The sequence below is a fragment of the Saimiri boliviensis genome, chromosome 10, assembly GCF_048565385.1.
Source record: "Saimiri boliviensis isolate mSaiBol1 chromosome 10, mSaiBol1.pri, whole genome shotgun sequence".
NCBI lineage: Eukaryota > Metazoa > Chordata > Mammalia > Primates > Cebidae > Saimiri > Saimiri boliviensis.
Window position 1 is genome coordinate 71,172,675 of NC_133458.1, and position 27,286 is coordinate 71,199,960.

General features: G+C 38.5%; 1 protein-coding gene across 1 annotated transcript; it reads right to left on the bottom strand.

The window, feature by feature from the left end:
- On the bottom strand, positions 1–27,106 carry PON3 (paraoxonase 3). Its single transcript, XM_003921221.4, has 9 exons — positions 26,964–27,106; positions 25,347–25,417; positions 18,337–18,392; positions 12,717–12,882; positions 7,495–7,621; positions 3,988–4,188; positions 2,891–2,972; positions 2,493–2,621; positions 1–258 (listed from the first exon to the last, which is right to left on the bottom strand). The coding sequence occupies exons 1-9, from the start codon at positions 27,035–27,037 to the stop codon at positions 100–102; spliced, it is 1,065 nt and encodes a 354-aa protein (XP_003921270.1). The 5' UTR covers positions 27,038–27,106; the 3' UTR covers positions 1–99.
- Positions 27,107–27,286: the final 180 nt, after the last annotated feature.

The following is a 27,286-nucleotide window of genomic DNA, read 5'->3' on the forward strand; positions in this document are numbered from 1 at the left end:
TTGGTATTTGCTATTTACTTACAGTTCCACTTATCATATAATTATCAGTTTACTTTTGCAAAACATGTACTTTTTTTTTTTTTTTTTGCTATCTAGAGTCTAGAGCTCACAATACAGAGTTTTGTGAAATACAGTGCCTATAAGAATTTTCCCATGGTACATGGAAGCCACAGAGGTGCCCTGAAGCACAGAGCCATTGTTGGCATACACGGTGCTCACCCTGGGCTTCTCAGACATAATATTCTGGATGCGAAGTACCTGTCAAGAAAAGATCATTCATTAGTATATTATGTGAGCAAATGGCTGTTTCATGATGTTGTCCTTCTCAAACATTCCAGGATGAATCTATTTTTTCAGAAATCAGAAGCTAAAAATCTGTATATCTGCAATAAATTGTTCTTCTGATCAAAATACTAATGTCACAAGGTTATCTATGCACCAAAGTGAACTGGCTTTCTGACATTAGCCAAATTCCTCAGGGATGACTTACACAATTTCAATAGTGCAGCCATCCCTTACAGAAGGAGGTAAGACCCAGTGGATGCTCTTATTTAGTTCTCAAGTGGATAGTGGTCCTCCCTCTGTGGGAAGTATCTTGCCTTTGAGAATACAGTATGGGGAAGAGAAACAGGACAAAATAATGAAGAAAAACCCAGTTATCCAGCCAACTCAGCTTGGTAACTGGTGAGACAGCAGTCATCACAGCTGGAGCCCCTTCACATCTGCAAAGTGGCTACAAAGCATAAATAATGTATACTACTTTGGAATTCCATCTGACACATCACTGCCTAGTACTGTTATTGATCCCAGGATTAACACACTTAATTTTGCTAATCTGTATATATTTAAGCACTCAGGCTTTCCAATAGCCTGGATGAAGTTCACACAAATAAAATATGATAGGAATTAAAGGAAAACAATTAGAAATTTATGAGTCATGAGTCTACATTGATAACTCGTATTAGAATAGAGTTTGTTTTTTTATTTTTATCTTAAAGGAAATCCTTCATCTCAGGTTTGTTACACAAAAATACTTAAGCTTTGATTTCAGGTAAGAAACATGAGATTCAACTGAAAGTAAAGGGTGTCACTAATTGTGAAGAAAAATAAGTCTTATCTAAAATTTTTTAAATAATTCAACTGGAAAATAGAGATACGAAAAAGATCCTAAACGGTTTTCCAAGTATCCTATGTATCATATTTCATTTCCTTAAAACAGGCATTGTGGTTGGGCTCTTGAAGGAAAGTTTTGTCTATCATTTTTAGGGGTACATATCTGAGGCAAGGATTGCTTCCTAGTTTAGAGTAACAATTCTTCAGGTTCTAGACTCAGGCTGGACTTTTGTTTCTTTTTACATTTCTTGTGTTCTTTTTAGGAAGCTGTGACTAATACATTAATAAAAATGAAAAAAAAATCATATTTTTACTGAAAAATAGTAATATTGGCAGTAGAAATAACTGTATATCCTAATTTACCCACTAGGCCAATTACTGGGTTTGAATTTGAATTTCAGTTTCCCAAATCCCCAAATGTGGACTCACACATTTTATTTTTCCAAACTGTACTATCTCAATGAGGCCTACCCTGATCTCTGACTTTAGTAGTAGGACCTGCCCATCCTCCTGCACACAGCAATCTTGATCCCCTTTATTCTGCTGAGCTTTTTTTTTCCCATAGAACTTGCCATCTTCAAACTTACTATGTAATTTTTACTTATTTTTTTATACTTATTGTTCATTGTTTGTCTCCCTTTCTTAAGATCAAGGATCTATGTATATTTTTTCTGATATATCCTAAGCAAAAGAACAATGTCTGACACAATAGAGGTACTCAATAAATTTTTACGAATAAATCTCTGAGTATGTGTGCCTAGAATTTACAGCTATATATAAATTCACTAAAAGTTTTTAAATTGTTAACCTTAATGCCATAGAAAATGCAGTATCTTATAATGCTGTTTTTAATGTAGAAAATGCATGGCTTGCGCTATTGTTTTAGAAGAGACATTTTTATATAACACAAATGACATCTTTAAAATAAGACAATTTTCAACACCAACATATATGTTAGAACCTGCAGGCAAAATCTCATTTTATTTTGAGATGACAGTTATTTAAATCCTTTTATCTGAGCTTCATGTTGGACAGTGTGAAAGAAGATGGTTCCATATATAACTCTTTGTCTAACTGCAAGACCTGCTCAGAGCCTGTCTCCTGATTGGAAATACGATACGGCAATCTGGGTCAATATGAATAACTGAGCTTATGTTTTTCCTTTATTCCTAATAGCGAGAGTTGTTGAAGAGTTAATGGTGGCCTAAAAGAATTAATGAATTTTATCTCCCTGCCTGTCAAAACCTTTACTCTTCTCATACACAGAATTTCTTTAGTTCTATAACACCAAATGTGACCTGATTAAATTCTGCCAAGTCTTCCCAATGAATTTGCTCTTGCAGCTTTGCCTGTGAGCTCAGAGAGGTATAAGAACTTACTTCTGATCCTGGAGGTTCATCAGGGTTATATAACAGCAGCTTCATGAGATTAGGATGGCATCCTGCCAAAATGTCTCCCGTGGCAGGATCAACAGACAGGTTATCCACTAAGGTGCCCAAGTGTATCACCTTCCAACAAAGAGGGAGTAATAAAGACATTGTTTCAACCATTCTTCGCTTTCACCCCTACTCATCCCCACAACCCCTACAGCTCCTTCTGGTACCTAAAATTGGTATTTTTAAAGGGCTTTGCTTCTGTATTTTAGAAGTGCATGCAAAATCTCATTGACATTGCTCTCAAATAGCCATGTTTTCCTCATTCAAGGAGCACATTCCTGGGTCAAGTATGGGACTCAGGTAAGAGGTCAAGTTGTGTGGGCCAGCCAGGGTACTTTTACCTTCAGTTGAGTTAAATCCCAGTTATCGTGTTTTTCCATTACGTGAATGTCCTTAGCCGTGACATCAGCTACATAGACATACCTTTGAAGTAAATGACATTTTCACATAAGCAAGTGGCAATGAGAGACAACACTCACTTTTATTTTGGAGAAGAAGTATAAAAATTCACACTCCTTCAAAGTACCACTGCAATCCTTTTCTAAACTCAATCCTTTAAGTAAAAGAAGATAATGGAGTCGTATTTTTAATATTCTTTAAGTGCTTTAAACAGGTTTTGAATATGAGTTATGACTATAATGAAACTGGTGTTTCTAGATGCAATATATAGTAGGCTCATTCTTATTACTTCGAAGTCACAACTTTTTCCTTAAATTGAATGAAGGTAAATGGATTTCTTATAAGGCCAAAAGTTTATATACTTCTAAAAACTAGCTCTTGAAAATAAATGACCATATGACCATAAAGTTCAATCACAATATTTTAAAAGAGGAAGTACACCGTGAGGTGTTTCCTACAGGGATCATTTCTGTTCATTATTTCAAATTTACATGTTAAATTCAAGGTACGTCTCTTTATTTAAAAAAAAACCCTTCAATTTTTAAACACTTTTAAAAAGTGTTTTCTCATAAAATTTCATGCTTTTAAAATAGGATTTTCTCATTGAATGGTCTGCTGTTGTAAATCGTTAAGTCTGAAACTTATACAATCCCTATGTCCAATCCAAGGTAGACTTCCCTCTTTCCTAAGAGCTTTTGTGTAATTGAACTTAACGTAAGTGGTTAAATACTTTCTAGCCCCATAAGGGGCAGAGGTATTGCTCATTTAGCTTTTTGGTGTGTTAGGAAAGTGTGTTTCAAGAGTTACGTAAAAATTTGGAATGAGGTCCTTATATCCTTAAGTCCATGTCTCTCCTTTAACTGGTAAGAACCTGAAGTCCAAGGAAACAAATAGTTTGCTTAGGATCACAGATTTAGTGTGAACCCTGGCCATGACTGATCCCTTCACTTGTTAGCCTAAGGAAGTAATCACCTCATAAGGAAAGAAGTCCACCAAAATGTCAAGAGCAAAGGATAGAAAAATGTATAAAAGAGCTTACTTCTGGTCTGCTGAGACTGTGATCCCATTGGCAGAAGAAAATCCTGTGGCCACCACTTTAACCTCTCTTGGGCTGTAGAAAAGAACATAAGTCCAGCGAAGATCCAAGATCATCTCAAAAAGTGACAGGAAGGAGTTGGTAAAATAGTGGTCTCTGGTGGCATAGAACTGTTCTGGTCCAAACACCACAATGTCATTCACACTAAAGTGAAAGAAAGGTAGAAAGAGAGACCCATGAAGTATTTATTCTTTATCCTTGTCAAAATCACTCAACTCTACATAGACCAATATGTTCATCAATATTGAAAGAGGACACATGAACTAGTATAGATTAAGGAATTCCACAGAAAGTCATGATTGCCCTGATGAGTTTTCTTTAGCCATTTGTCATTTTTTTACTCTTCCCTTTCATAGAAGTCAGTGAAAATACATTAACAAATAAACCTCAGACTCCAAAATCTGTTCACTTGTAAATGTTGATCATGGTTATCTGTGGCAGCTGTAGTGTAGTTCACTGATAACTATGGTTATCCTCCTTCAGGAATTACACTTCCTAATCCCCTTGCAGTTAGGCACAGCCATACGACTTGCTTTGGCCAACGAAATGAAATGAAATGAAATGAGGTGAGTGGCTTGTGGATGGAAGATTTTAAGAACCAGTGCTTGCTTCACCATTTTCCTTCATGTTTCCACAGTACAGTAATGAGCAACTTTTCTGATGATAGAGACTGTTGTCCTCCTGGGGCTCTGAATGAGGATAATATAAAACTGAGTCCCTAAATCACCTTTTGTTTTCTCATTCATGCTGGTTATACAGCATGAGTAAGAAAACAAAACAAACCTTGGCAGTTGTGAGCCACCAAGATGTTAGGGTTTTGCTGTCCTGTTATCATAGGATAACCTAGTTCATCTGGATCTTTATATTTTCTCCGAGTAGATGGGATTACGGGTGATATTCTTTCTTACGTTCCTTAATATCATTAACATTTTAAAACTGAGCAAGTCTTACTCTTACAACCAGTAAGAACAATAAAGTCATTTTTATTTTTGAAAAGAAAAAAAGTGACTTGAAAAAATAATGCATTAAAAATGCACAACATTTTTAGATTTAATTTTAGGAGAGGGAAACTTGGATGAATCAGGAAATACTTTGAGGTTGTGACATATAATGACTTTCCCAAGGTCACTGGACTACTCACCTGCTGTATCTCAGCTTAAACATTCCTTACTCCAAAAAGTATTGCCTGACACCATAAATTAGGTTAAACTGCCTCACAATTTGTTTTTGTAGCTCTCTTTTCTGCCCCCCTATAAGTGCTTATCAGTGTGTGTGCCAGGGTGCCCTCAGGCTCCTCTTTAGATCCTCGTAGCCTCACCTACCTTGTTCCAGCTGCTGTTATTTCAAACAGTTCTGCACAGGTCTGACATACTTCCCACAGGGGCAGCCCAGCAGTGTCTCAGCTCATGCCTGCTGTGAGCCTCTTGTCTCCCACTTCCAGACTTCCATGTTGACATTGAGGCATAGGATACCACAAAACTTAACTTGTACATGCACAACAACAAAGAGAGTGAAGGCTTTTTGAGGCAAACCTTTGACTAATAGGAGATGGGGCTTGTGGATAAACCCTTGTCCCTTTCTCTCCCTGACAAGATTGTCCTAAGATGCAGCTTACGCTGATTACTAGAGGATAAGCCCATGACTTCAAGCAGTCAGTTGCACTTAGCAGTGGCTGGCTTAATAATGACTTCCCTCACTGTATGTGTTTACCAGGGCTGGCATAGCAAAGAACCACAAACTCAGTGGCTTAAAACACCAGAAAGGTATTGTCTCACAGTTTTGGAGGCCAGGAATCCAAAACCATGTTGTTAGTAGGGCCATATTCTTTCTGAAGTTTCTGGGGAAGGGTCCTTCCTTGCCTCTTCCAGCAAGGCATTACAGTAGTCCCAGGCATTCTTTGGCTTGTAGATATATCACTCCAACGTCAGTATCCATCTTCACATGGCAGCCTCCCTGTATATCTGCCTGTCTTCTAGCAAAGATACCAGTTCTGCTGCATTAAGGGTTCTCTACTTCAGTATAACTTTATCTTTACTAATTACTAAATTGAGTTAACTGCAGTAACTCAATTTCCAATTAGTGTCATTATTCGGAATGAGGAGGTGAGAGCTGGGATTTAAACATATCTTTTGGTGGGGAGGGGAGGTGGGCACAAAATTCAACCCAAAACATTCTCCCTTCCTTGCTTCACACTGGTTTCTCAAGTCTGCTTCCCAGGACTGTACTCCCTAATGAAGTGGCCACATATCAGGTGTGCCCTCAGGTTGCACTTTCTTGGAGACTCTTCCTGTGAGATCCTACCGTATGCAATTGATCCTCACAATCCACCAGTTAGGTAAGTCGGGCAAATGAGAATCTCCATTTTGCTGAATAAATGGAGGCACCAATTAAGTGACTTGTCCACAGTTTCCCAGAAACCCTGTGAAAGTCCTGTTCTCCACTATGGCCTCAGAACCCAGCACAGTGCATTAGGAGCAGAGTTCAATAAATTGAACCTCTCTTACTTCTACCCTCTGCATTGGTTTCCCTCATATTCTGTGGGGAGAAATTAATATATGATGTTGAGAAAGAGAGCAAAGGGAGAGAAAATGAACTTTCTTTTTTTTTTCCTATTCTTCTATTCCATAGAACAGTTTACTGTTTTGGAGCCAGTTTTTTAGTGTTAAGCCCATTTGATGAAAGATGAATTCTTTATTGTTTGCTACAGCCTTCAGACAGGTAGCCTCTGCACTGAAAAGCTTGCTATTTTAATGAATGCAGCAAAAAAGATGTTCATCATTGCAACTGAGAGCTCAGCTTTGAATTCAGATGGATCTAGGTTTATACCCTGTTTCTGCCACTTACAAATTGTGTAACTTGGGCAAGTTACCTAACGCAAACCTTCTCTAAGTCTTAGTTTACTCATGCCTATTATTAAAGGCTTTATGAGAATTAAGTTAAATTAAGTATTCTGGCATAGTGCCTACCACATAGTCGATTTAACAAATGTAATTTTTATAAATGCCCATGGGCTTAAAAAAAAAATCTACTTTAAAGCTGTAATTAAACAAAGAAGTGGCCCATCTGGAGGTTGGTTATAACACCCAGTGGGTGAGGATCACGGAACATAACCTACCAGGACAACCAAAAAAGGATGTAGGTGTTTAAACAGAGACCCATAGTAGGTATTGAGGTGCTGTGGTAAAGAGGATGGAATTAGAGCTGGGAATCTAATTGAACACCTTTATAGGATTAAAATGCTTTCAAAATGTTGCAAAATACAGGCATGTTCAATACCTAACACAGGAATTTCTAGTGAGGTGCTGAGAAGTGTCACCATGGGAGTCATTAGAAAGCTTTAGAAAAAAATCTACAGAACAAAAGTTTAAGAAAGCCCGCTGAACCAAAGAAAACAAAGCACACAGCAGAGGTGCAAAATAAATAGAACTATACAATACTTTGATTCCATACCTTTTGAGAAGTTCATGCTTTATAGTTTTCAGGTATACCAGAGAACGTTGTTGTTCCTCAAATTTAAATATCTCCACAGTGGACTTCATGTGGGGATGATTCACAACATAAAGATACACAGTATGTTCTACGTGAAAAAAAGGTATAATTTCCAAGAAAGTTACCTCTATCACAACTAATATTAGACTTGTTTTAAAACTTGCTCACTTCTAGAAGTTTTCTTTGTATATCTTAAGTTTGACCCTCACAGTCTACCTGAAAGGTAAGTCAGACAAATGCAGAATCCACATTTAATTGAGAAAATTGAAGCTCAGAAGGGGAATGACCCATCAGCAAATTCATTACCACAAAGTGGCAGAGCCAAGACTTTTTGTGATGATCTCTTCAGCCTTATCTGCATATCCTGTCTAAGAGGAGGCTACAGAACTATAATGATGCATAAACAGGAATGTGGTTTCCCCAGATGGCCCTTCAACAAGAGAAGTGGGTACAAGCAAACAAAAATTTGCTGAGATGTTCTGTGTGTGCGATAATTATCTACATTGCAACAAAAGCTCAGTAAATGTCAGGGCAATGTAAATTACCTTAAAATAAGCAACATTTCCCAGCTAGACAATGAACTTCTGACACAAGTCAACATAACAATATTTAGTGAGCCCAATGGACATGGCACATAAATATGAATGCAAGACAAAACAAACTAACTCCAGGTGGTACCCAACTCAGAAATGTCACCTACCCATTTCAATTGGAATGTGAAGTGCTGTGAACAGGATTGAGGATAATAATTTGGCCTCTGAGAGTGCTGTCTTCTGACTTATTGAGAGTTCTAGGTTTGATGAGCTCTGGAGTTTTAAAGGGTCTGGCCCAGGCGTCCCCAAACTTTTTACACAGGGGGCCAGTTCACTGTCCCTCAGACCGTTAGAGGGCCGCCATATACTGTGCTCCTCTCACTGACCACCAATGAAAGAGGTGCCCCTTCCTGAAGTGTGGCAGGGGGCTGGATAAATGGCCTCAGGGGGCCGCATGCGGCCCACGGGCCGTAGTTTGGGGACGCCTGGTCTGGCCCCATCCTCCCACTGTAGGACTTGCTCCGAATTCATCTTCCCTATTCCTTTCCTGGATGTAGTTTTCAAGCACCTGGTGGAACAAGCTCAAAACCTGAGATGCAAAACTTATAACCAGGACCTCTTAAACACACTGGGCACTTTCAAGCAAACTAAGGAAAGGTGCTCGCTCACAGACGAAGTCTTCCTTCTGGTCTGATTCAGCTCTGTTCCGAGGCTCAGGGTTTAGCAAGCAGAACATGGGTTGGATTTCAGTCCCAACACGGCCCTTCAGTCTTTTGCTAGACACAATAGTGAACAATCATATGTGCTGTCCTGGTTTTACTTCTAGTGCATCTACTGAATCCCTCTTTCCAAATACGTTATACTTAGTGAGAATACTTTTGGTCTCCATATTCTCATTCCATCTCTATTTCTATGTGTAATATTTTGGCTTTATGAATTAAATATGTAATTAAGGTAGATAAGAAACAAGATAAGCTGTCAATCATAATATACTCAACTTCTGGAATCCTGATTATATGACTATTATTTTCTAATTGTGTCCCATCTCAAAAAAAAAAAAAAAAAAAAAAAAGGAAGCCCAAAAGCCACCTCTACCTCTAATACTATCCCATGCAATGAAATAGTTGCAGCTAAATCTGATCACTTATTATACCATCTCCAATAAAGAATCTTATGTCTTATACAGTGTGAGGCAAAAAAGTTGTGGTTTTAAAATTATTTAAATAGAGTCCTAATTTCACCTTAGTAACAGATACAGGTTTAGAAATGAGACCTCCTCAGTCTGAGTTCTGGATCAGCCATGTACGAACTGCAGAAGTGAAGTCACACTTCACTGGCATTCCTCTAAACTTCATTGTATCCCTCTATAAAGTTGAGTATTACTATGTGTTCTGCCTGTCCTATAGAGTTCATTTATTTATTCATTTAATACGTGTTTATAGAGTACCTACTGTGCATCAGATACTGTTCTAGACTCTTGGAATCTGCAATGGACAAGTCAAATATGCTTTTATGGCGATTATATTTGAGAGAGGAAAGCAAGGAGGAAAAATTATTAAATAAACTGAAAACAAAAAATACTAGAGTGGGGAGACATATTCTTCACTGAATGTCACTCATTTGAAGAGCAACAGTTAAGTTTAAATCTGAAGATGAGAAGGAACTTGCTCTAGAGCAAGGGCAAGAGAGGCAAAGAAAACTGGTATCCTTTAACATTAAAAAAAAATTAGGTACCACTGTAGGCTGGGTTCGGTGGCTCATGCCTGTAATCCTAGCACTTTGGGAGGCCGATGGGGGTGGATCACCTGAGGTCAGAAATTCAAGATCAGCCCGGCAAACATGATGAAACCCCATCTCTACTAAAAACACAAAAATTTAGCTGGGCATGGTGGCATGTGCCTGTAATCCCAGGTACTTGGGAGGCTAAGGCAGGACAATCACTTGAACCCAAGAAGTGAAGGTTACAGTGAGCCGAGATCGTGCACTCCAGCCTGCATGACAAGAGTGAACTGTTGTCTCAAAAAAAAAAAAAAGTTGCCACTTTAATGAATGATTTTAAAAAAGAGGTACATTGAGAAGAAATATAAAAAGGTACACACCTGGAACAAGATGGTGGAAAGGCTTCCCTGAGAAGATGATATTTAGGCTGAGGCCTCAATGATGAGAAAGAGTGAGCCAGAAGTAGCTGAAGGACATTCCAGGCAGAGGGAACAGCAGATGCTAAGATCCTGAGACGTGAGACACTCCATAGAATGAAAAGGAATCTAGTGTGGCTGGCCCAGAGAGTCTGGGGGAGAATGGTTTCCAGTGAAACTGGAGAGCATACAGATGCCAGAATGTACAGGGGAAGCACCAGGAACCCAGGCCATTCTGGAGATTTAGGGTTTATCCTCAGAGTGATGGAACAACATGGAAAATTTGATGAAAGGAGCGACATAATCAGATTTGTATAAAAAGCAATCCTTATTATGAAAATGAATTGAGGTGTTATGAGAAGGAAGGTACAGTTGGGGGCTCATGCAAAATTAGGGAAGTCACATTGGGGGCTTGGACTGGGATGATGGCAGTGAGGATGGGGAGAGGTGGACAGATATTTCAGATTGGAGAGATATTGGAGAGATACATTGAAGAAAACTTTATAATGAATTGATTAAATGGGTTGGGGAGAAGAAATGTCAAGGTTGGGCCGGGGATTTTATTTTGAAAAATAAAGACATCATATGAAAATACTTTGTATACTGTAAACCAATGAAAAATTGTTAGATTCAATTATCTGTGAAAGCAGAGTTTGCTAAGCAAATAAAATGTATATATAAGATTTCATGGAAATATTTAACCTACTTACTAGAAGAGTAGTCAAGCATTTTAAGGGATACTTGTTAATTTAAAAATAAATCTGTGTTGATATAGACCAAAGGAATTTATCAAAGGTCTGTTGGATAAGTGTATAGAAATAATTACTAGTCATTCTTTTTTTATTCATCAAAGTCATTTGCAGCAAATCTATACTTAAAATGCAATACAATCATAACTCCAGTAAGTATTTGGAAGAATTAAAACAACGTTTCTTTAAAAATCCCAAATTCCAGCACTTCTATTTGGCCCTCTTTTCATGTGGTTACTGTTAGTGACGTTTCCCTGTTCTTATTTTTCTTCAGCTATCTAGACCCACAAATATTTCAAAATTAAATGCTTGAAATTATGAACTGAGAACCAGTCAAAAATAATATTGGAAATTATTGTTTTTAAAGCATATATATTAATAACTTATGTTTTTATAACATCTTTTCTGACATGTAATTTACATACCATTGAATTCAGTCTTTTAAAATGTAAACTTCAGTGGATTTTAGTATATTCACAGAGTTGTGCAACCATAACCACTATCTAGTTCCAGAACATTTTCATCACCCAAAAAGAAGTCACTTACTCATTAGCTGTCACTCTTCCTTCCCCATTCCCCCAGCTCCTGCCAACAATTTTTCTGTCTGTGAATATACTTATTCTGGACACTTCATATAAATGGAATCACACAATATGTGATTTTTAGTGACAATTCTTTGAGTTGGCATAATATTTACAAGCTTCATCCATATTATAGTATGCATGATTAGTTCATTTCTTTTTATTGTCAAATAGTGTTCTATTGTATAAATATCTATCACATTTTGTTTATGTTGATAGGCATTCAGGTTATTTCCACCTCTGTTATTAGGAGTAATGTTGCTATAAACATTTGTGTACAAGTTTGTGCATGAACATGTTTTTAATTCTCTTGAACACACACCAAGGTGCAGAGTTGGTGGACTGTATAGTAACTCTATGTTTAACATGTTGAGGAAATGCAAAACTGCTTTCCAAAGTGGCTACATTACAGTATTTCACAATCCCACTGACAAAGTATGAGGGCTCCAATTTTTCCACATCCTTGCCAATATTTGTTATTATCTGTCTTTTTAATTATCACAATCCTAGAGGATAAGAAATGGTATCTCATTCTGATTTTGATTTGTATTTGCCTAATGACTAAGGATGATGAACATCTTTCATGTGCTTACTGGTTATTTGTGTATCTTAGGAGAAAAGTCTATCTAGATAGATACTTTGTCCATTTTAAAATTGTATTATGTGTGTTTTGTTGTTCAGTTGTAAGATTTATATAGTCTGAATACAAGTCTCTCATCTAATATATGATTTACAAGTATTATCTCTCATTCTTTGGGTTGTTTATCACTTTCTTGATGGTGTCTTTTGAAGCATAAAAGCTTTCAATTTTGATGAGTCTAATTTGTTTTTTTCCCTTCTGTTATGTTTTTTAACATCTCACAGTTGTCTTTAGTGACAAGTAAACTAAAGGGTCTTTAGTTCATATGTTAGATTTCTGATAACAGTATTCAAACAGGTCGTGACAGTCAAACAAGAAAAGTGGATAGAAGGAAGAGGAGGAGACCACATAGGGCCAAAAATACTAGTGTTCCTTCTTGAATGCAATATTTACTATGTTTTATACCTATTTATCATTTTACAAAAACATATCTATATGGTAAAATAGCATCCTCTCTCTTCCTGTAACATAAATGTTGAGGGGTTGGAGATAAATGGTTTCTATTTCCCTCATTTCCCCCTTATCCCTAAGCATACAGGCTTTACCTTTGTCAATGAAGATACTGATTCCATGTGGATTAAATAATTCTTTGTCAAATCCACCACTGATTTCTAGTGCTTGTACCCTTGGTTTTTGCTCATTCAGATCTATCAAGAAGATTTTTCCTGGTTCATTTGGTGCAAAGTTTGGCAGGCCTTGATATTTTAATCCCTTTAAAAAATAAAGAATAAGTGTGCACACATATACATATTAAAACAATATTTTCATATGGAATTTAAAATGTCAAAGCCAAATAAAAATGTTTGAAGTTGTAAATTTCATTTAGATTTCTGGGCTTTTTCACTCTGTCAGCTGCTTCCATTATCTGATCTGGGGCATTACCGATGTAATCTAAACATTGGCTATGAACACAGAAAGAAACATATTGAAGATAGGAAGAGTTTTTAATTTAGAGAGAAGGAGTTAAGCCAAAAAATATAATGAAAGGGACTAAGCTATGTTACTTTGTATGAATCCCTTCACCTGCCTGTACCTCACATTCCTCATCTACAAAATGAAGAAATTCAATATATGATTGCAAGATTATTTCCAGTCCTAGTATTCTATAACTAACCTTCCTCAAAGCGGAGAGGAGGGATGTATAGTTTAACTGCATTGTTTCCATCTCCACATTGATTATATCATGTAGTGGCAAACAGTATAGCTGGCTAAGAATTAACATAAGGATACCAGTCTCATAGAGTTGACTATTTTTGACCTATTTTGTTCTATAGGTATGTCTGAAAATTCTGACATGAATGCTTTACTCAAATATCACAAAAAGTTTATTCCAGTAACTTGGACAGTGGTCCTTTCTACTATTAGGATCAGGTATCTATCAATCAACAATAGGCATCCTGAAGGTATAGAGTTTTGCTGCATCTGAGTCCACTGTGACAAACCTTGGGTTGGTTTATTCTACACCAGTTACAAAAGTCTACTTCCTCTCCATGTCCCCTACCCATCACCCAGATATATATCAATATCAACAACTTTGTATCTTCTCTGCTAGCTTAATCTTCTTTTACAGTCTATTTAAATTCTCTCTTTCCTACTTTGCTTTGTCTTTCTGCCTCTCTCCCTCTCCCTGTCCCTTCTATACACACATACACATACACTTATAATACTATTCTTCCACTACTCACCCTTGGGATAGTCAATCTTTTCTAAACAACCCCAGCTATATCTTCAAACTTTTTTTTGTAGAATAGTCCTCCTATGCCCAAATCATATGCCCCATTGCTGCCTGGGGGAACTGGGGGAAACCTGGCTTTTCCCAGTTAACACTAGCACTACTGAAGCTCATCAGAGGAGGCACTGTTCCCTCTTTATTCTCAAGTCAGCACATCTGGAGAAGGGATTGGCATGTCCCTAGCCACAAACTTCTGCTTCCAGACCATAACCCTATCATCATCAATAGGCACACCCTTTGCTTTCTTATCACATTCTGCACCAACTCCCTTTGCCTTGGTCTAGCTCTTACATAGGGCAAGTCTAAAGTCAGGTTGAAAAACTCCACACAAAGTCACCACCCCAACTTCAGCCAGACGTTTAGTACTCTTTATTGATTGTTTTGCTCATGATGATAGGCAATCTATTAGATTTTCTCAGGTCTCCCTTCTAAATTTTTTCATTATCTTCTAGAATAGGGGTCCCCAACCCCTGCGCCACAGACTGGTACTGGTCCATGGCCTGTTAGGAACAGGGCCACAGAGCAGGAGGTAAGCAGCAGGTGAGTGAGCATTACTGCCTGACCTCCACCTTCTGTTAGATTAGCACTAGCATTAGATTCTCATAGGAGTGAGAACCCTATTGTGAACTGAGCTTGCCAGGGATCTAAGCTGGATGCTCCTTATGAGAATCTAATAGTTGATGATCTGAGCTAGAACAGTTTTATCCTGACCATTCCCCACTCCCCCTTCACAGTCCATGAAAAAAAATGTCTTACATGAAACTGGTCCCTAGTGCCAAAAAGGTTGAGAATCACTGTTCTACAGCCCATACTTTCTTCCTCTTTATTATGAATGGATGACTTTACTTAAAACTTCTCTGAAAAAATGATGTCATTTAACATGAATTTCCTATAATTCTTTCCTTTCTGTCCCAGTAATTCTTCTTCAGTTTTACTCATTCTCTTGCTTTATTCCTCTTTTCTCAAGGAAGGAGTGTCTCTCCTCCGTTCTTAGGTTAAATCCTTTACCTGCTTTCTTGGTTCCCTGTTCTCTAGGGTCTGTCTCTAGAGATTACACCCTCTCTCTCTTGCTTTACCACTCATTTTTCACTAACAGCTTCTTCTTTGGCCTGAAAAATTACAAGTTTTTCCTTTCTTTAAATAAATGTTTTCCTAACTTTACTGCCTCTTCATATATGCATTTATCTCTCTTCTCCTCACCATCAAATTCTTAGAAACATCACCTGATCTTGTTGCCTACTGCGAATTGCTCCATAGTCTACTCCTATCAGTTTGCAGAAATACCCTTATCAAGGTCATATAAATGGTGTCCCAATTATTCATTTTGATAACTTTTCTACCTCTGTGGCATTTGACACTACAGTAAACCTCCTTCTTTCTTGCAGAAAAGTCAAAAGTGGAGTTTCCAGATAGAAGTCCTGCTCCTCTTCCTGGCTCTCGGATTTCTGCCTCCTTTTGTCCTCAACCATTTCTCCTCCTTTCTCACTCTATACACTTTCCTTGCAGATCTTATGCATAAAGATTCAAATATTTCCTTTATACCAAGCACTTTCAAGTCTGCACATTTATCTGTAACATTTCTCTGTAGCTCTAGCTTGCATTCCAAACTTCCTCCCAAAGAGCAGCTCAAAATCAACTAGTCAAAAACAAAATCAACATTCTGTCCTCGGATCCATTCTCTCATTTTTATCTATTCTCAGCAAAGGACATTGCTATGCTCCACAACATTGGACCATAAAATTCAATTTTCAGTCCACTCTTTCTCCCATAGCCAATTTGTCACCCAGCTCAATGACTCAGATAATATAGCACTGGAGGAAAAAATTATACATATGTGTTAAAAATTTTTAAATATAATAATTATACATGTTATATATAATAGATAATTATATATTAATTATTTATATTATTAATATATAATTAATTCCTATATAGCAATTATATATATAAACACATATTTAATTATTATATGCTTTTAATTTTTTAACATATATGTATGGTTATATACATATATGTATCAGGGGCATCTAATCTCACATCATGCCTTTCACATGAGGGAAATGAGGCCTAGAAAAGTGATTTGCCTAAATTACTCAGATCATTTATCGTTCAGCTTCTCTCTGCCATACGTATAGAAAAGTTTGGAAGTAGACAATATTGCTCAGGAAAATAGCTCAAGGCAGAACACAGTGACAAGTACCTTGGTAGCTTGGGAGAAGGTGGAGCATAGCCAGCTAGTAGAAAGACTGGTTGTTAAAAGAAATAAAATAATCTGATAGAGAGGTAAGGGTGGGGCACCGCAAACAAACTTGATCTAGATTAAGTTTGAGGAACAAAGAAACACTTCTGATAAATGGCTTTACACTCACCTAGTTTTCTGTTTAAAGCAGTTAGGTGGGAGTTTGTGGCAGCAAATCAACTGTGTGCTAGTGACTGCAAGCAATTCTTTTCATGCCATTCACTGGTAAAAATCGTGAAAATCATCATCTAGACATGCAGGAATCTTATTTTTCCCAACAAAGCACAGGTATACGTGGACAATCACTGACCTCTTCAACTATCCTCATCCATCAGCACATGTACTCAGTAAATATTTGAGGATTTGCATATGCCTCGTAGCATGTTAGGTACTGGGCATATCAATGCATGCACCAAAGTCCTGAGATCAAGGATCTTGAAATCTAGAGCAAGCATATCACTATGATGTGGTGTATAATAGCCTAAACTCAGGGCATGTGAGGGAATATGAAAGAGGCACCTCACTCCACAAGAGAGTGCCAGGGAAGACTCTCCTGAGGAAGTAAAGTGCCACCACAATGAACCCTTACGAAGAAATGGGAGTTAACTGGCAAGGTGTGAAGAAGGCAGTAACCTTGGAGCCAAAGTGAAACATGTCAAGTCCCAAGGCAGGGAAAAAAAGATATCCTGTTTGCAATCCCTAAATACACTAGAAATATCTATTGCACAGAATTACTCTCTAAATCAGTAACTTTCAAACATCTTCTAGGATGGCAAGAAAGGGTGAAAGGAGAAACCAAAAGAAAAAGGTCCTGAATTTACCATAGCGCAGAAGGATTAGAAACAAGCAAAGAACATAATCCTTATCCTTTAAGTATGAGTTGTTTGTTCATTTACAGAAGGAGATCCATTATTTAGAACTTTATGTTAACATTTCTCATAAAATTATTTGTGATGAAAATACATACTTCCAGTATAGCAATGATTCAGAACTTTTAGTTCCAGTGAAAATTTTTTTTAAAAACCATACTACTTCACAGGAAGTAGAAAGGATAAATACTACTTCACAACAGCAAAGAAATCTTCTGGCTATAGAATTGTCACTTTTAGTGGTGTATTTGGTATAACATTGAAAATCTAAACCGACAACAGAAAATTTATGTCAACAAGGAAAAAGCTTTTCTAGAACATTTTGTTTTATCCTTGATTTTGAAGGAAACATAAAGAAATAAAATCGTGCCCACACAGACTAGCACCAGTACCAGCAGTGGCACCAGCAGCAGTTTAAGGTCCAAATGAGAGCCCCACTGTACTCTACTGTGTGTACTTATGAATTTATAAATTAAGGCCATGGTTATTATATGTACCCCTTTTTTGGCCAAAAATATTTAGATTCAAAATTCATGTTCTTTGGTGGTATTTTATTGTCCTAAATGGAATATTAGACATCCAATTCCAGCAATCAGAATTCACATTGAAAATGTGGTAAATACAGTTTTTCAAAAGTATATCTCCATTCCAAAGTGCAACTGATTTAACAAATATTAATACATGAAAATTTTCAACCTATCGTAAGTACACATTTTTTGTTGTTGTTATTTACCAAAATGCTGTCCCTGGCATAACTTCTTGATTATTCCTGTGAAGATAGTATTGGGAATAAAATGCAGTCTCTTCTCTACTTCTCTTTGAAAGACTCATTAAGAATGGCAGGGAACTCAAGATGGAAAGTGCTTGGAGTTTTAAATCAAGTAACATGGTTAACACTTGATCTACTAACATTTACAGAGCTCCAAATACAGGCAGGCATGGTGATAGGAATAACAGTTAGTAAGAAGATGACTACCAGAAACAGAAACCCAGTCAAATAGGGCAATGATGAGAATAGACAGCAATAGGACAGATCTGGAGACTAGCCTAGGAACTGAATGGAAATCAATGCATATTTATCAAGACCCTACTGAGTATGCCAGTAACCACAGGGAGTTGCCCACCATGAGGCAGTCAAAGCTGGGCATTCCTGTGGTGTTCTAATTAGCCCTCCAGAATCCTGTTTTGGCTTTTTTTAGTTGACTAATTTACTCAGAGGTGGGATGAGAGTGTAGGGATCCATCTGGCAGCTCCAGTGGACAACACTAATGCACTGTCTACAGAGCTATTGACATAAGCATCAGAGCAGCATGGAAAATACTCACACTGGAGATAAAAGCCAGCCCACTTGGAAGTATATCAATGTCTTCAGAGCCATTTTCTGCAAAAGAAGAGTAGAATCAGAAAAAATGCATATATGAAGGCTTAAAAAATACACCTCACAGTCCAAACTACAAACTTCTTTTGGAAACAGTTGACTTTTTCAACCATTTACTTGGAAAACTATATTAACTTTCGGGAATCTCACAGGCATGCTACTCTATAGTAAAACTGGAGTCAGACTCCTCAAATACTGAATCCTTTTTTAGAAACCCATTTTCAGGAGGAAAAGGCAAATAACTAGAAAATAAACTCTTATCCCAGACTTACTCTTTAAGTAATTTCCAGGGCATTCCCTGAGAGATTCAGCTTTATTCCCCACAGAAGGCTGGTCTATAGACTGAGTGATAAAATCTGTAAAGTCCTAATGTTGAACATCTTTTATTACAGGCCTCTCTGCCAAATATTCCTTCTCCTTCAACATGAAGCCAAAAACTCTATCATTATACAATCATATTGGGTAATTACTGAGTAATGCACTACTGAGTTATATAAATATGAAAGATTGCTGAGTACAAATTAATAGGAAAGAGTTCAGTCAGATGATTTTCTCATTGAGAGCTAGTTTTCAGCATTATTTTTCCTACAGAAAGAGACATATAATAAAGTTTTGACTGGGAACAAGATGAAAAAGGGGCTGTCATGGAACAGAGATCTACATATGATGTGGTTCCAATTAGACAGAAATAAGAATGAAGGCAATGGTTATTTAGTGTGGCAAACTATGTTCTACAAATATGTCAGAACCAATATGTACCACAGCCACATGCTCTTAAAATGTGATGTTCAGACTCTTCCAGCAAAAAGTAAAGTCTATATTCTCTCCTGTTGAAGCTGGGAAGAACTTTGTAACTGCCTTGACAAACAGAGTAAGATGAATGCAGTGCCACATAACAAGGCTAAGTCATAGTCATAGCTAGCACTGGCTCTCTCTCTCTCTCTGTTTCTTAAGACATGCAACCTTGGGAACTCTGGGTCAAAATGTAAAAAGTCTGGCTATTTTAAAGCTACAGAGGAAAGAGTACAGAGGCATCTCCCAAAGTGGAAAGAGTCAGCTCCTTTGGTTCAGGCCATAGGAGCTGAAGATGACTCCAGTTCCCAGCCTGTGAGTCACTCTGGTTGATATAAATGAAACAGAGGAGACTACCTACACTGTGCCCTGACAAAAGTGCACATTCTTGAGCAATGGCGGTTAAGTCACTAAGTTTTGGGGTGGCTTGGGACACAGTCATAGTAATTGGAAGATGTACAGAAATGGTTACCTAGGGCAATGGGTTACTAGAGTGTCAAAAGGCAATAGGGGGAAGTATAGAGGAAAATATGTAAAAGAAAATTACAGCAAAGTCAAAGATGATACAAATTGAAATCAATAAAATGGTGAACAACAGGCACTTAGAAGTTGAGGAAGATTTTATTTTATTCACTATACTGAAGGTCAAAAGTAATCCCCAACTGGAAATATGAAAACTAAACAGAACTTCCCATTTCCTAAGCATTCCAGTTAATCAAGATTTACCCGTATGGTACCTTGATAGCTATTTCCACATGAAATGACATAGATATTGGAAGAATTCAGCAAACTGAATAAAGCCATTTTAGAAATTGCATTGAATACTGGTTGGTTACTTTTCCGATGTTTCTCCTACCTCTCTGCACTCCCTTCTTGGTGTCCTTGTACTTTAGTCTTATTCCCATCTCTGTTCTAAAGATGAGTATTTTCCAGGCTCTGTCTGACCTTGGCTGTTTCTCATGGCAGAGCATACATTCTACCCACATGATGCGCTCTAGTTCCACATGGATCATAGCAGATGGCTTCAGTTTCCACCTGGATGTTCTTGACTCTCCAATCTCTAAATCAATCCTAAGCCTTTCTTCTAAATTCCAGACCTTTGTATTAAACTGTATGTTGGACATTTCTACCTGAGTCTTTTACTTCTCATATTCCACAGATTCCAAACTGATCTGAAATATTTCTCCCTTGAATCTGCTCCATTTTCTGTATTTCTATTTCAATGAATGGTACTACCATTCCCCAAACACCCAAAGTAGGAAGCTTGGAGTTGTCTCTGACGCCTTCCTTTTCCTTAATTTCCAAATCCAACTGATCACCAGTCATTCAAGCTCTAGAACTTCCTCTTGGATTTCTACAATAGCTTCCCAATAATTCAGCTTTTCTTCCCTGAACCCATTCTCTGCATTGCTGATAGTCATATTTTAAAATTTAAAGTTGACTTTGTTACCCCCTGCTTAAAACCTTGCAGAGGCCCATTAGGTCTGGCAGTATAAATCCTAAGCTCTTTGGTCTAGGTCCCAAACATCTTGGCTCCAGTCTCAGTTCTTGTGGCCCCACTCTCTATTCTACATTGCAGCTGTGCTGTGGTACTTACTACTGTGCTGTGAGTAGTTTGCAGAATGGGCCACACTCATTCACTGGCATGTCTGTGCATATGTTGCTCTCTCCTTGCAACATTCGGACCTTTCCTATCCCAACCCCACCTCTACTTGTCCAAGGCCACAGGCTCCTGGAGTTTTGGGAAAACCTTCTCAACATATCCACCCTTTCCTAGTCTTGGCATCCATTTTATGTATTAATATGATCACTTGTGACTATGTCCACCATGATCTTTTTCAGACTAGGCTGCATCCCTCTGTTTACTTGTTGATTTCCTACTAGATGGTCTGCTTTCTGGCAAGGACTGGGTTTTATTCAGTGTTATATCCTTATACCCAACATAATACCTGCCTTTTCACGGTAGAAGCTCTTAATAAAGCTGGCTGGTTCAATAAAGAAATGCATACTTTTTGTTTTTGAACTTTGTCTCGTATTGAGAAAAAACTATTGAAAAATGGGTGATGATTTCTGAGTCCAAGACACCTGAATTGTATTTGGCTACTCTTCTCTTCCAAACAGCATTTTACATATCTCCTCTGACAGCATAAACTTACTTCAATAACTCACCTAAAACAGAGTGGGTGTTTTTCAGACATGTTGTGCCTGTCTTTATTTACTTGCTCCATCCAGAGCATGGGAAAGCTGGTGCTTTGCATTCAGCAGTGGAAAAGAATTACCAAACAAGTTTGCACAGAATCTCTACCCCTCCTTCCCACCTACACTGCACCTGCACGACAGGCCCCATGCATGTCAGCAACAATGACACCTGCAGGAGCAAAAGCCCCAGAATACCTTCCTCTGAGACTTTCCCACACATTTATTAGCCTGTGCACAACTATCATTAAAACCCCACTGCTAAGTCTAAAATCAGTCTTATGAATAGGTGCCTACTGCTTCTTAGACTGTCAACCCTACTACTATTTGGCATAACTTCATTTTTTTACTCTTTTCTTAATTTCTCCTATCATCCCCTACAGGCACACTGAGAAAGGGTCATATCAAAATATCATTATCAGTTAATTTTATCATCATCATTTCATATCTTGGAGAGAAGTTTCCAACAGCCAGCTAAGAAAACACATGGAACCTACTATGAAGTAGAAGCCTATCTTGGAGACATGGGAAGCTACAGAATGGAAAGGAGTGGAAGGGAAAATAGGAAGGCATTAAATACACAGGTCGCCTACTCGATAATCCTGCCCAGAGAAAGCCCTACTAAAGTATTCATATTTCAAGTATAGCTTTGATTACATGCCAAGGGCAGCCAGGTAACGTCCTGGTTAAAACAATCTTTGACCCTCAAAGCCTTGGAAAAAAAGATGAACGTCATATAAAAAGATCTATGAGATATGATTTCTGGAGAAAGATATATTTCACCTTTCAACTTTTCTTCCCAGAAAAAATGCTAGGGAGGAAAAACAAAATAAGAGTTTTTTCACCAATAAAATAAACCTCAAAAATCTGGATCTTGAAAACACAAATAAAATTTTTTCTCCAGCTCTGTTACAGCCTACTATACTTCACCTAAAATACTTCAGTGGCTTTTCATGACTTTATAAAACCTTCTACTCATCAACTAGTTGTGACTCGTGAGAATTATCTTATAGTTATCTGAATTTAAATATCTAGCCTGCCTTGTTTTAATTTACCTTTATCTCGTAATATTTCAGCTGTTTGCACCTGCTGTTGTAAAACTTTACTGGAACTTTCCATAATAAAAATGTGTTGTCAGCAGATAAGAAAGGTAGCATTACACAACAGAGAGTACAAAGGCATGCAAGGAAACAGTGTTGGTTTATAATCTAATCCCATTACCCCCTAGTTCCAGACCACTGGGCAAGCAACTTAATTTTTCTGTATGTCAATGTCCTGATCTCCAAAGCACAGATAGCAGCACCCACTTTACAAATTGGTTATGAGGATGATGTAGATGTTTGTAAAGGGTGCTCATAGACACCAGGCCTTTGATAAACCAGCTTTTTCAAAAGATATATGTCAGTATTGTCCTACTGATAAATGATGTATCATTATTCTAACTTGTTTAGTTCACCAAACATATGACAAAAGACATGAGAGGTAAGATGGCATTTTTTTTCTTCTGCCCCCAGCCTCCTTCTAACTATTTAAATCATTTTCTTAAAAATATTTGGATAATCAGAACATTGACCCAAGACTTACAATATTTACTCTAATTTTACCTTCTCGAATCTAGTTGAGTGATACAATTCAAGAGTCAGGCTAGACCTTACCAATCATCTAGTCTAATTATACCTCTGAATTACTTGCAGGTTTACATCTTTTGAGAGTTATTTGTATAGTAAATATGAATACTACTATACTACAAAACAGTAAACAAATGAGTCAATGTCACATTTCCTTATTTTTAACATTAAATTAATTGCTTTGATACCCCATTCCACTAAGTTGATGGGAAATCCAATCTGAGTCATTATTGGGTTTCTCTGTCAGAGTTATTAAATCATTTTAGGTGGTGGGTTCTAAAACTAAGTGGAATGTTTTGGAAAGGCCATCTGGCATTCATTCTACACTATGCATCATGAAATTATTCATTGCCAAAGTTATTGGTCCCTTTAATTTAGACAATTCTGCTACTTCCATGTCATGCAATGACACAAGGTCTTTGCCTAAGCTGGAACACAGGGTCCAGCGTCCCTAAAGATACCTTGACACAATTCCTTCTGAAGTCGTGCTCCTCCCTCAGGATGCTATCAGGCAGTGGGGTAGGGGTCCTCTTATTCAAAGATATCCACATATTCATATCCTTTCTCCATCAGAATCCCTTGAAGGGGCTCAGGAAAAACAAGTCAGGAAAGGAGGTTTCTTCAGTTTCTTCTGCTTTCCTGCTGCTAGCACAAACCACCTCTAAGACTAGGGAGTCAAGTCAGATTACTTTATTTTTTTAGGAATTGAAAGGCAAAAAAGGGAGAAAACCCAAATCAAAAGGGCACTTTTTCTATATTTTCAAATATAGCAATAAAACAGAAAATCATATCACAAAATAAGCTATCCCATCACATTCTAATAAATAAGTCACAGTCTCTGACCCTAGGGAGTTTACAATCTGATAGTGAAAGAGAGAACACTGCTAGCTATAATATAAGGCATGTGGCAGGTGTCATAAGTGAACCGGAGCTTCAGAGTGCTGTCAGAGTTCAGAGGAAGGAGATGAATTTGCAGCTGATTTCAGTAAGCAGAGACAGAAGAATCAGTAAGTTTGGAGAGAATTTCATAAGCAAAGGTGAGAAACTGAAAGAACATATTCCCAGAACAGGAAACACAATCTAGCCTGATTTGATTTTACCCTTCCTTCCTTCCCTACTTCCCTCCCTCCCTCCCTCCCTACTTCCTTCCTTCCTTCCTTCCTTTCTTCCTTCCTTCCTTTCTTTTATTGGGTCTCTCTCTGTTACCCAGGCTGGAGTGCAATGGCGTGATCTCGGCTCGCTGCAACCTTCACCTCCCAGGTTCAAGCAATTCTCCTGACTCAGCCTCCCGAGTAATTGGGACTACAGGTGCGCGCCACCACACCCAGCTAATTTTTGTATTTTTTAGTAGAGACGGGGTTTCACCATGTTGGCCAGGATGGTCTCAATCTCTTAACCTCATGATCTGCCTGCCTCGGCCTCCCAAAGTGCTGGGATTACAGGCATGAGCCACTGCACCTGGCCAATTTTACTTTTCTGTTAGCAATGCTAGGAAGAATTGGAGGTGTGGTGCCCAAATAAGCAGTGTGGCATTAACTAGTAGGTGAGATTAGCCTATGTCTCACATAGAAAGAAGCATGAGGGACAAGCAGGGCACAATGGTTCCTGGATTTTGAGTGGAATCTTTTGAGAATGTGGGTACCATACATAGGAAAAGTGTAAAAGCAGAGCTGATTGTGGGTAGGAGGATGAAAGAGAAAAAGACAGAAATATAAAGTAGATTACAGCTTAGGGAGAGTTTGAGGTGGAGCTACCCTTTAACTGACTAACAAAGAAGGGCTGCAGTTTGAGAGGGTAGGGACTGGGTTGTGGATTTTTAATTAATTTTTTAAAAGAAGGTAGGTAGGCTGTGAGGTTCTTGAGGGGAAGAGCTAAGTCATATTATTCTTAGTACTTGCATTTAAATTTTGAAAAAAATAACACTGGAAACCAGGAATGACAACAAGGAAAAGGAGGGAGGAAGGAAAGAAGGAAGGAAGTTAAAAAAAAAAAAGAAAAAGAAAAAGAAAAAGAAAGAAAGGTAACAGAGGACAAAGAGGAGAATGAACTGTCACAGACAGGAAAGGAGAAGCATTCAGTGAGGGGACAACCAGGGTGTGGTCAATGACATTCTTTAAGTAATGCAGAGAGATGTCCGTAAGGAAATGGGCTGAGAAAAAGCCACAAATGATGTCATGTAGGACACCCCTAGAAGCCTTGCATGGGGCAGAGTGGACTGGGCAGATGTCCCACTGGGAAAGTCTAAGTAGTGACATGTAATTAAATGAGTTGGCAGGGGTCAGTCAACTGAATGGTGACCAAGAAACTGTGCTGGCTCCTCTTGGTACTGTCATATACGTACCAATTTCCTCAATAAGGTGGCAGTTTTCAGGTTCTACTGACTCCACTTCTCGAGAGGCATTGCTCCTTTCTCTGTAGAAGATAAAACCCAACCCTGGAAGTCAAGGCACAGCATTCAAAATGTACATTTAAACGTGGACTCCAATCATCTTCATGTTGGTTAACTATCTTTACCAGAATTTATAAATGGCATACAAGTAAGTAGGCACCTCCTTTTATGTTTATGTATATAATGTAGACATTATTTGGGTATTATACCTATATCAGCTCATCTTACCCAATTACTGCTGAAAAACTATAATGTGATTATACATAGAAAACATTCTGCTGTCCAAATAAAAGACACTCTTTAATAGTATGAGTAATTGAACAATGTTAATTTAAATGTACAAAATAGCACTACTTAATTTTCTAAAGTATTATCTATTATAAATCTGTACTCTCCCCTTAATATAGTCTTGTCCTTTGAACTTCTCCTTCCAAACTGCTTTCCCAAAATTCAGCAGGGTCTCCTAATAATCAAACTCTGTCACTTTTGCTTTAATTTTTAAATTTTATGCTGACTTACTTTGCAAGTAGGTAAATTCATTAAACCAACTACAATTTAAACAATTGGCCGATTTATTTTTCAATACAGTTTTCTTGTTTCTATAGTGAAATTGAATGTTTCCACATTCTTCTAAATATCAGGGATACTTTAAAATTTTTATTAAAGTATAACCAGGAAGACTCAATACTTATCTTACAGACATTTGTTTTTTAAAAAATACCCCTTAAACCTACTTTATTATTACTACTATTATTTTATGATTCTCTCATGTGGTTGCACTGGGAGCAAATGTTAACAATAAAATTCTCAAACCGAAGTGGAAAGTATTACTAATAGGCACCAGCCACCTCAACAGAATCTAGGCGTGATCCTCTGAGAAGACCAGCTTCTACTAAGAGAAATACATAAACACTTGAAGACAACTGAAAGCAAGCAGAGGCTTTCGATCCACTCATGAATGTATATTACCACTTCAAGGTTCTTCTTTCTAGCCCAGTATTGACTTTTCCTGAGACATTTCTAGGCTGGCTATTACCATTGTATCTTCCACTTCAAAAGGTCAAATGCCTACAAAATGCCAGTTACCACCTTCAGGTTTCAGCAGGTTTGCCCTACTGTCTGGCCAGCTCTTTAAATCCAGGATGGGCTCTATAACTCAGTATAGTCTGTGTTTAGCCAGACCTGGGCAATGTCTCAGCCCTACGTATTCCACTGGTAGCCTGATTCTCTCTCCCAAGTCCAAGTTTCCGATGGACGTTCTTTTTTCCCAAGCAGAATGTTGAGGCCGACCTGGGAAAGGGGGTCATCACGTTCTGAAAGTAAAAGGGGGTCATGACTTTCAGAAAGTAAAGCGGGTGGGGGACAGTCATAATCTTCAAAAAATAAATGGGAGTATTCCTGCTCGGCAGTTTTTCGAAACGCAAAGTGAGTCTCCACGGGCAGTTTGCTGGGTGCGATGGAGGCGTGAGGTTCCAAAGCTGTTCTTTCCTACCCGCTAGGAAGGGGGCGCCCGGCAGCCCCCGACCTACTTGGAAGAGGAGAGAAAGAGGACGCCAAGATGCCACTCACCGAAACTCCAGGAACCTTTCCCCGACTAAGGACAGGCCGACCCCCAGCAGGACCAGCGCCACGAGCTTCCCCATGGTCTCGGGGTGCCTAGCGGCGACGCGCGGAGCGCAGAACTCCCGGGGTCCCTGCGGCTATTCAGCCTCGCCTACCTAGTAGGGCCCGCTCGGCCCCGCCCTCCGGCGCCTCCGCCGTCCGGTGAGCTGCCCGGGTGCAACCGCAGGACGCCGCCGAGCCCCGCCCCGCCCCGCCCCGCCCCGCCCCGCCCCGCCCCGCCGAGCCCCGCCCCGCCCCGCCGAGCCCCGCCCCGCCCCGCCCCGCCCCGC

What these genes read in the sequence shown, in the direction of transcription:
- PON3 (XM_003921221.4), bottom strand. Translation starts at nt 27,037, where the DNA reads ATGGGGAAGCTCGTGGCGCTGGTCCTGCTGGGGGTCGGCCTGTCCTTA. An exon ending in CAGTATCTTCATTGACAAAG is followed by an intron (nt 7,622 to 12,716) that starts GTAAAGCCTGTA and finishes TTTTTCACGTAG; the next exon opens with AACATACTGTGTATCTTTAT. An exon ending in AAGCATGAACTTCTCAAAAG is followed by an intron (nt 4,189 to 7,494) that starts GTATGGAATCAA and finishes CTTTCACTTTAG; the next exon opens with TGTGAATGACATTGTGGTGT.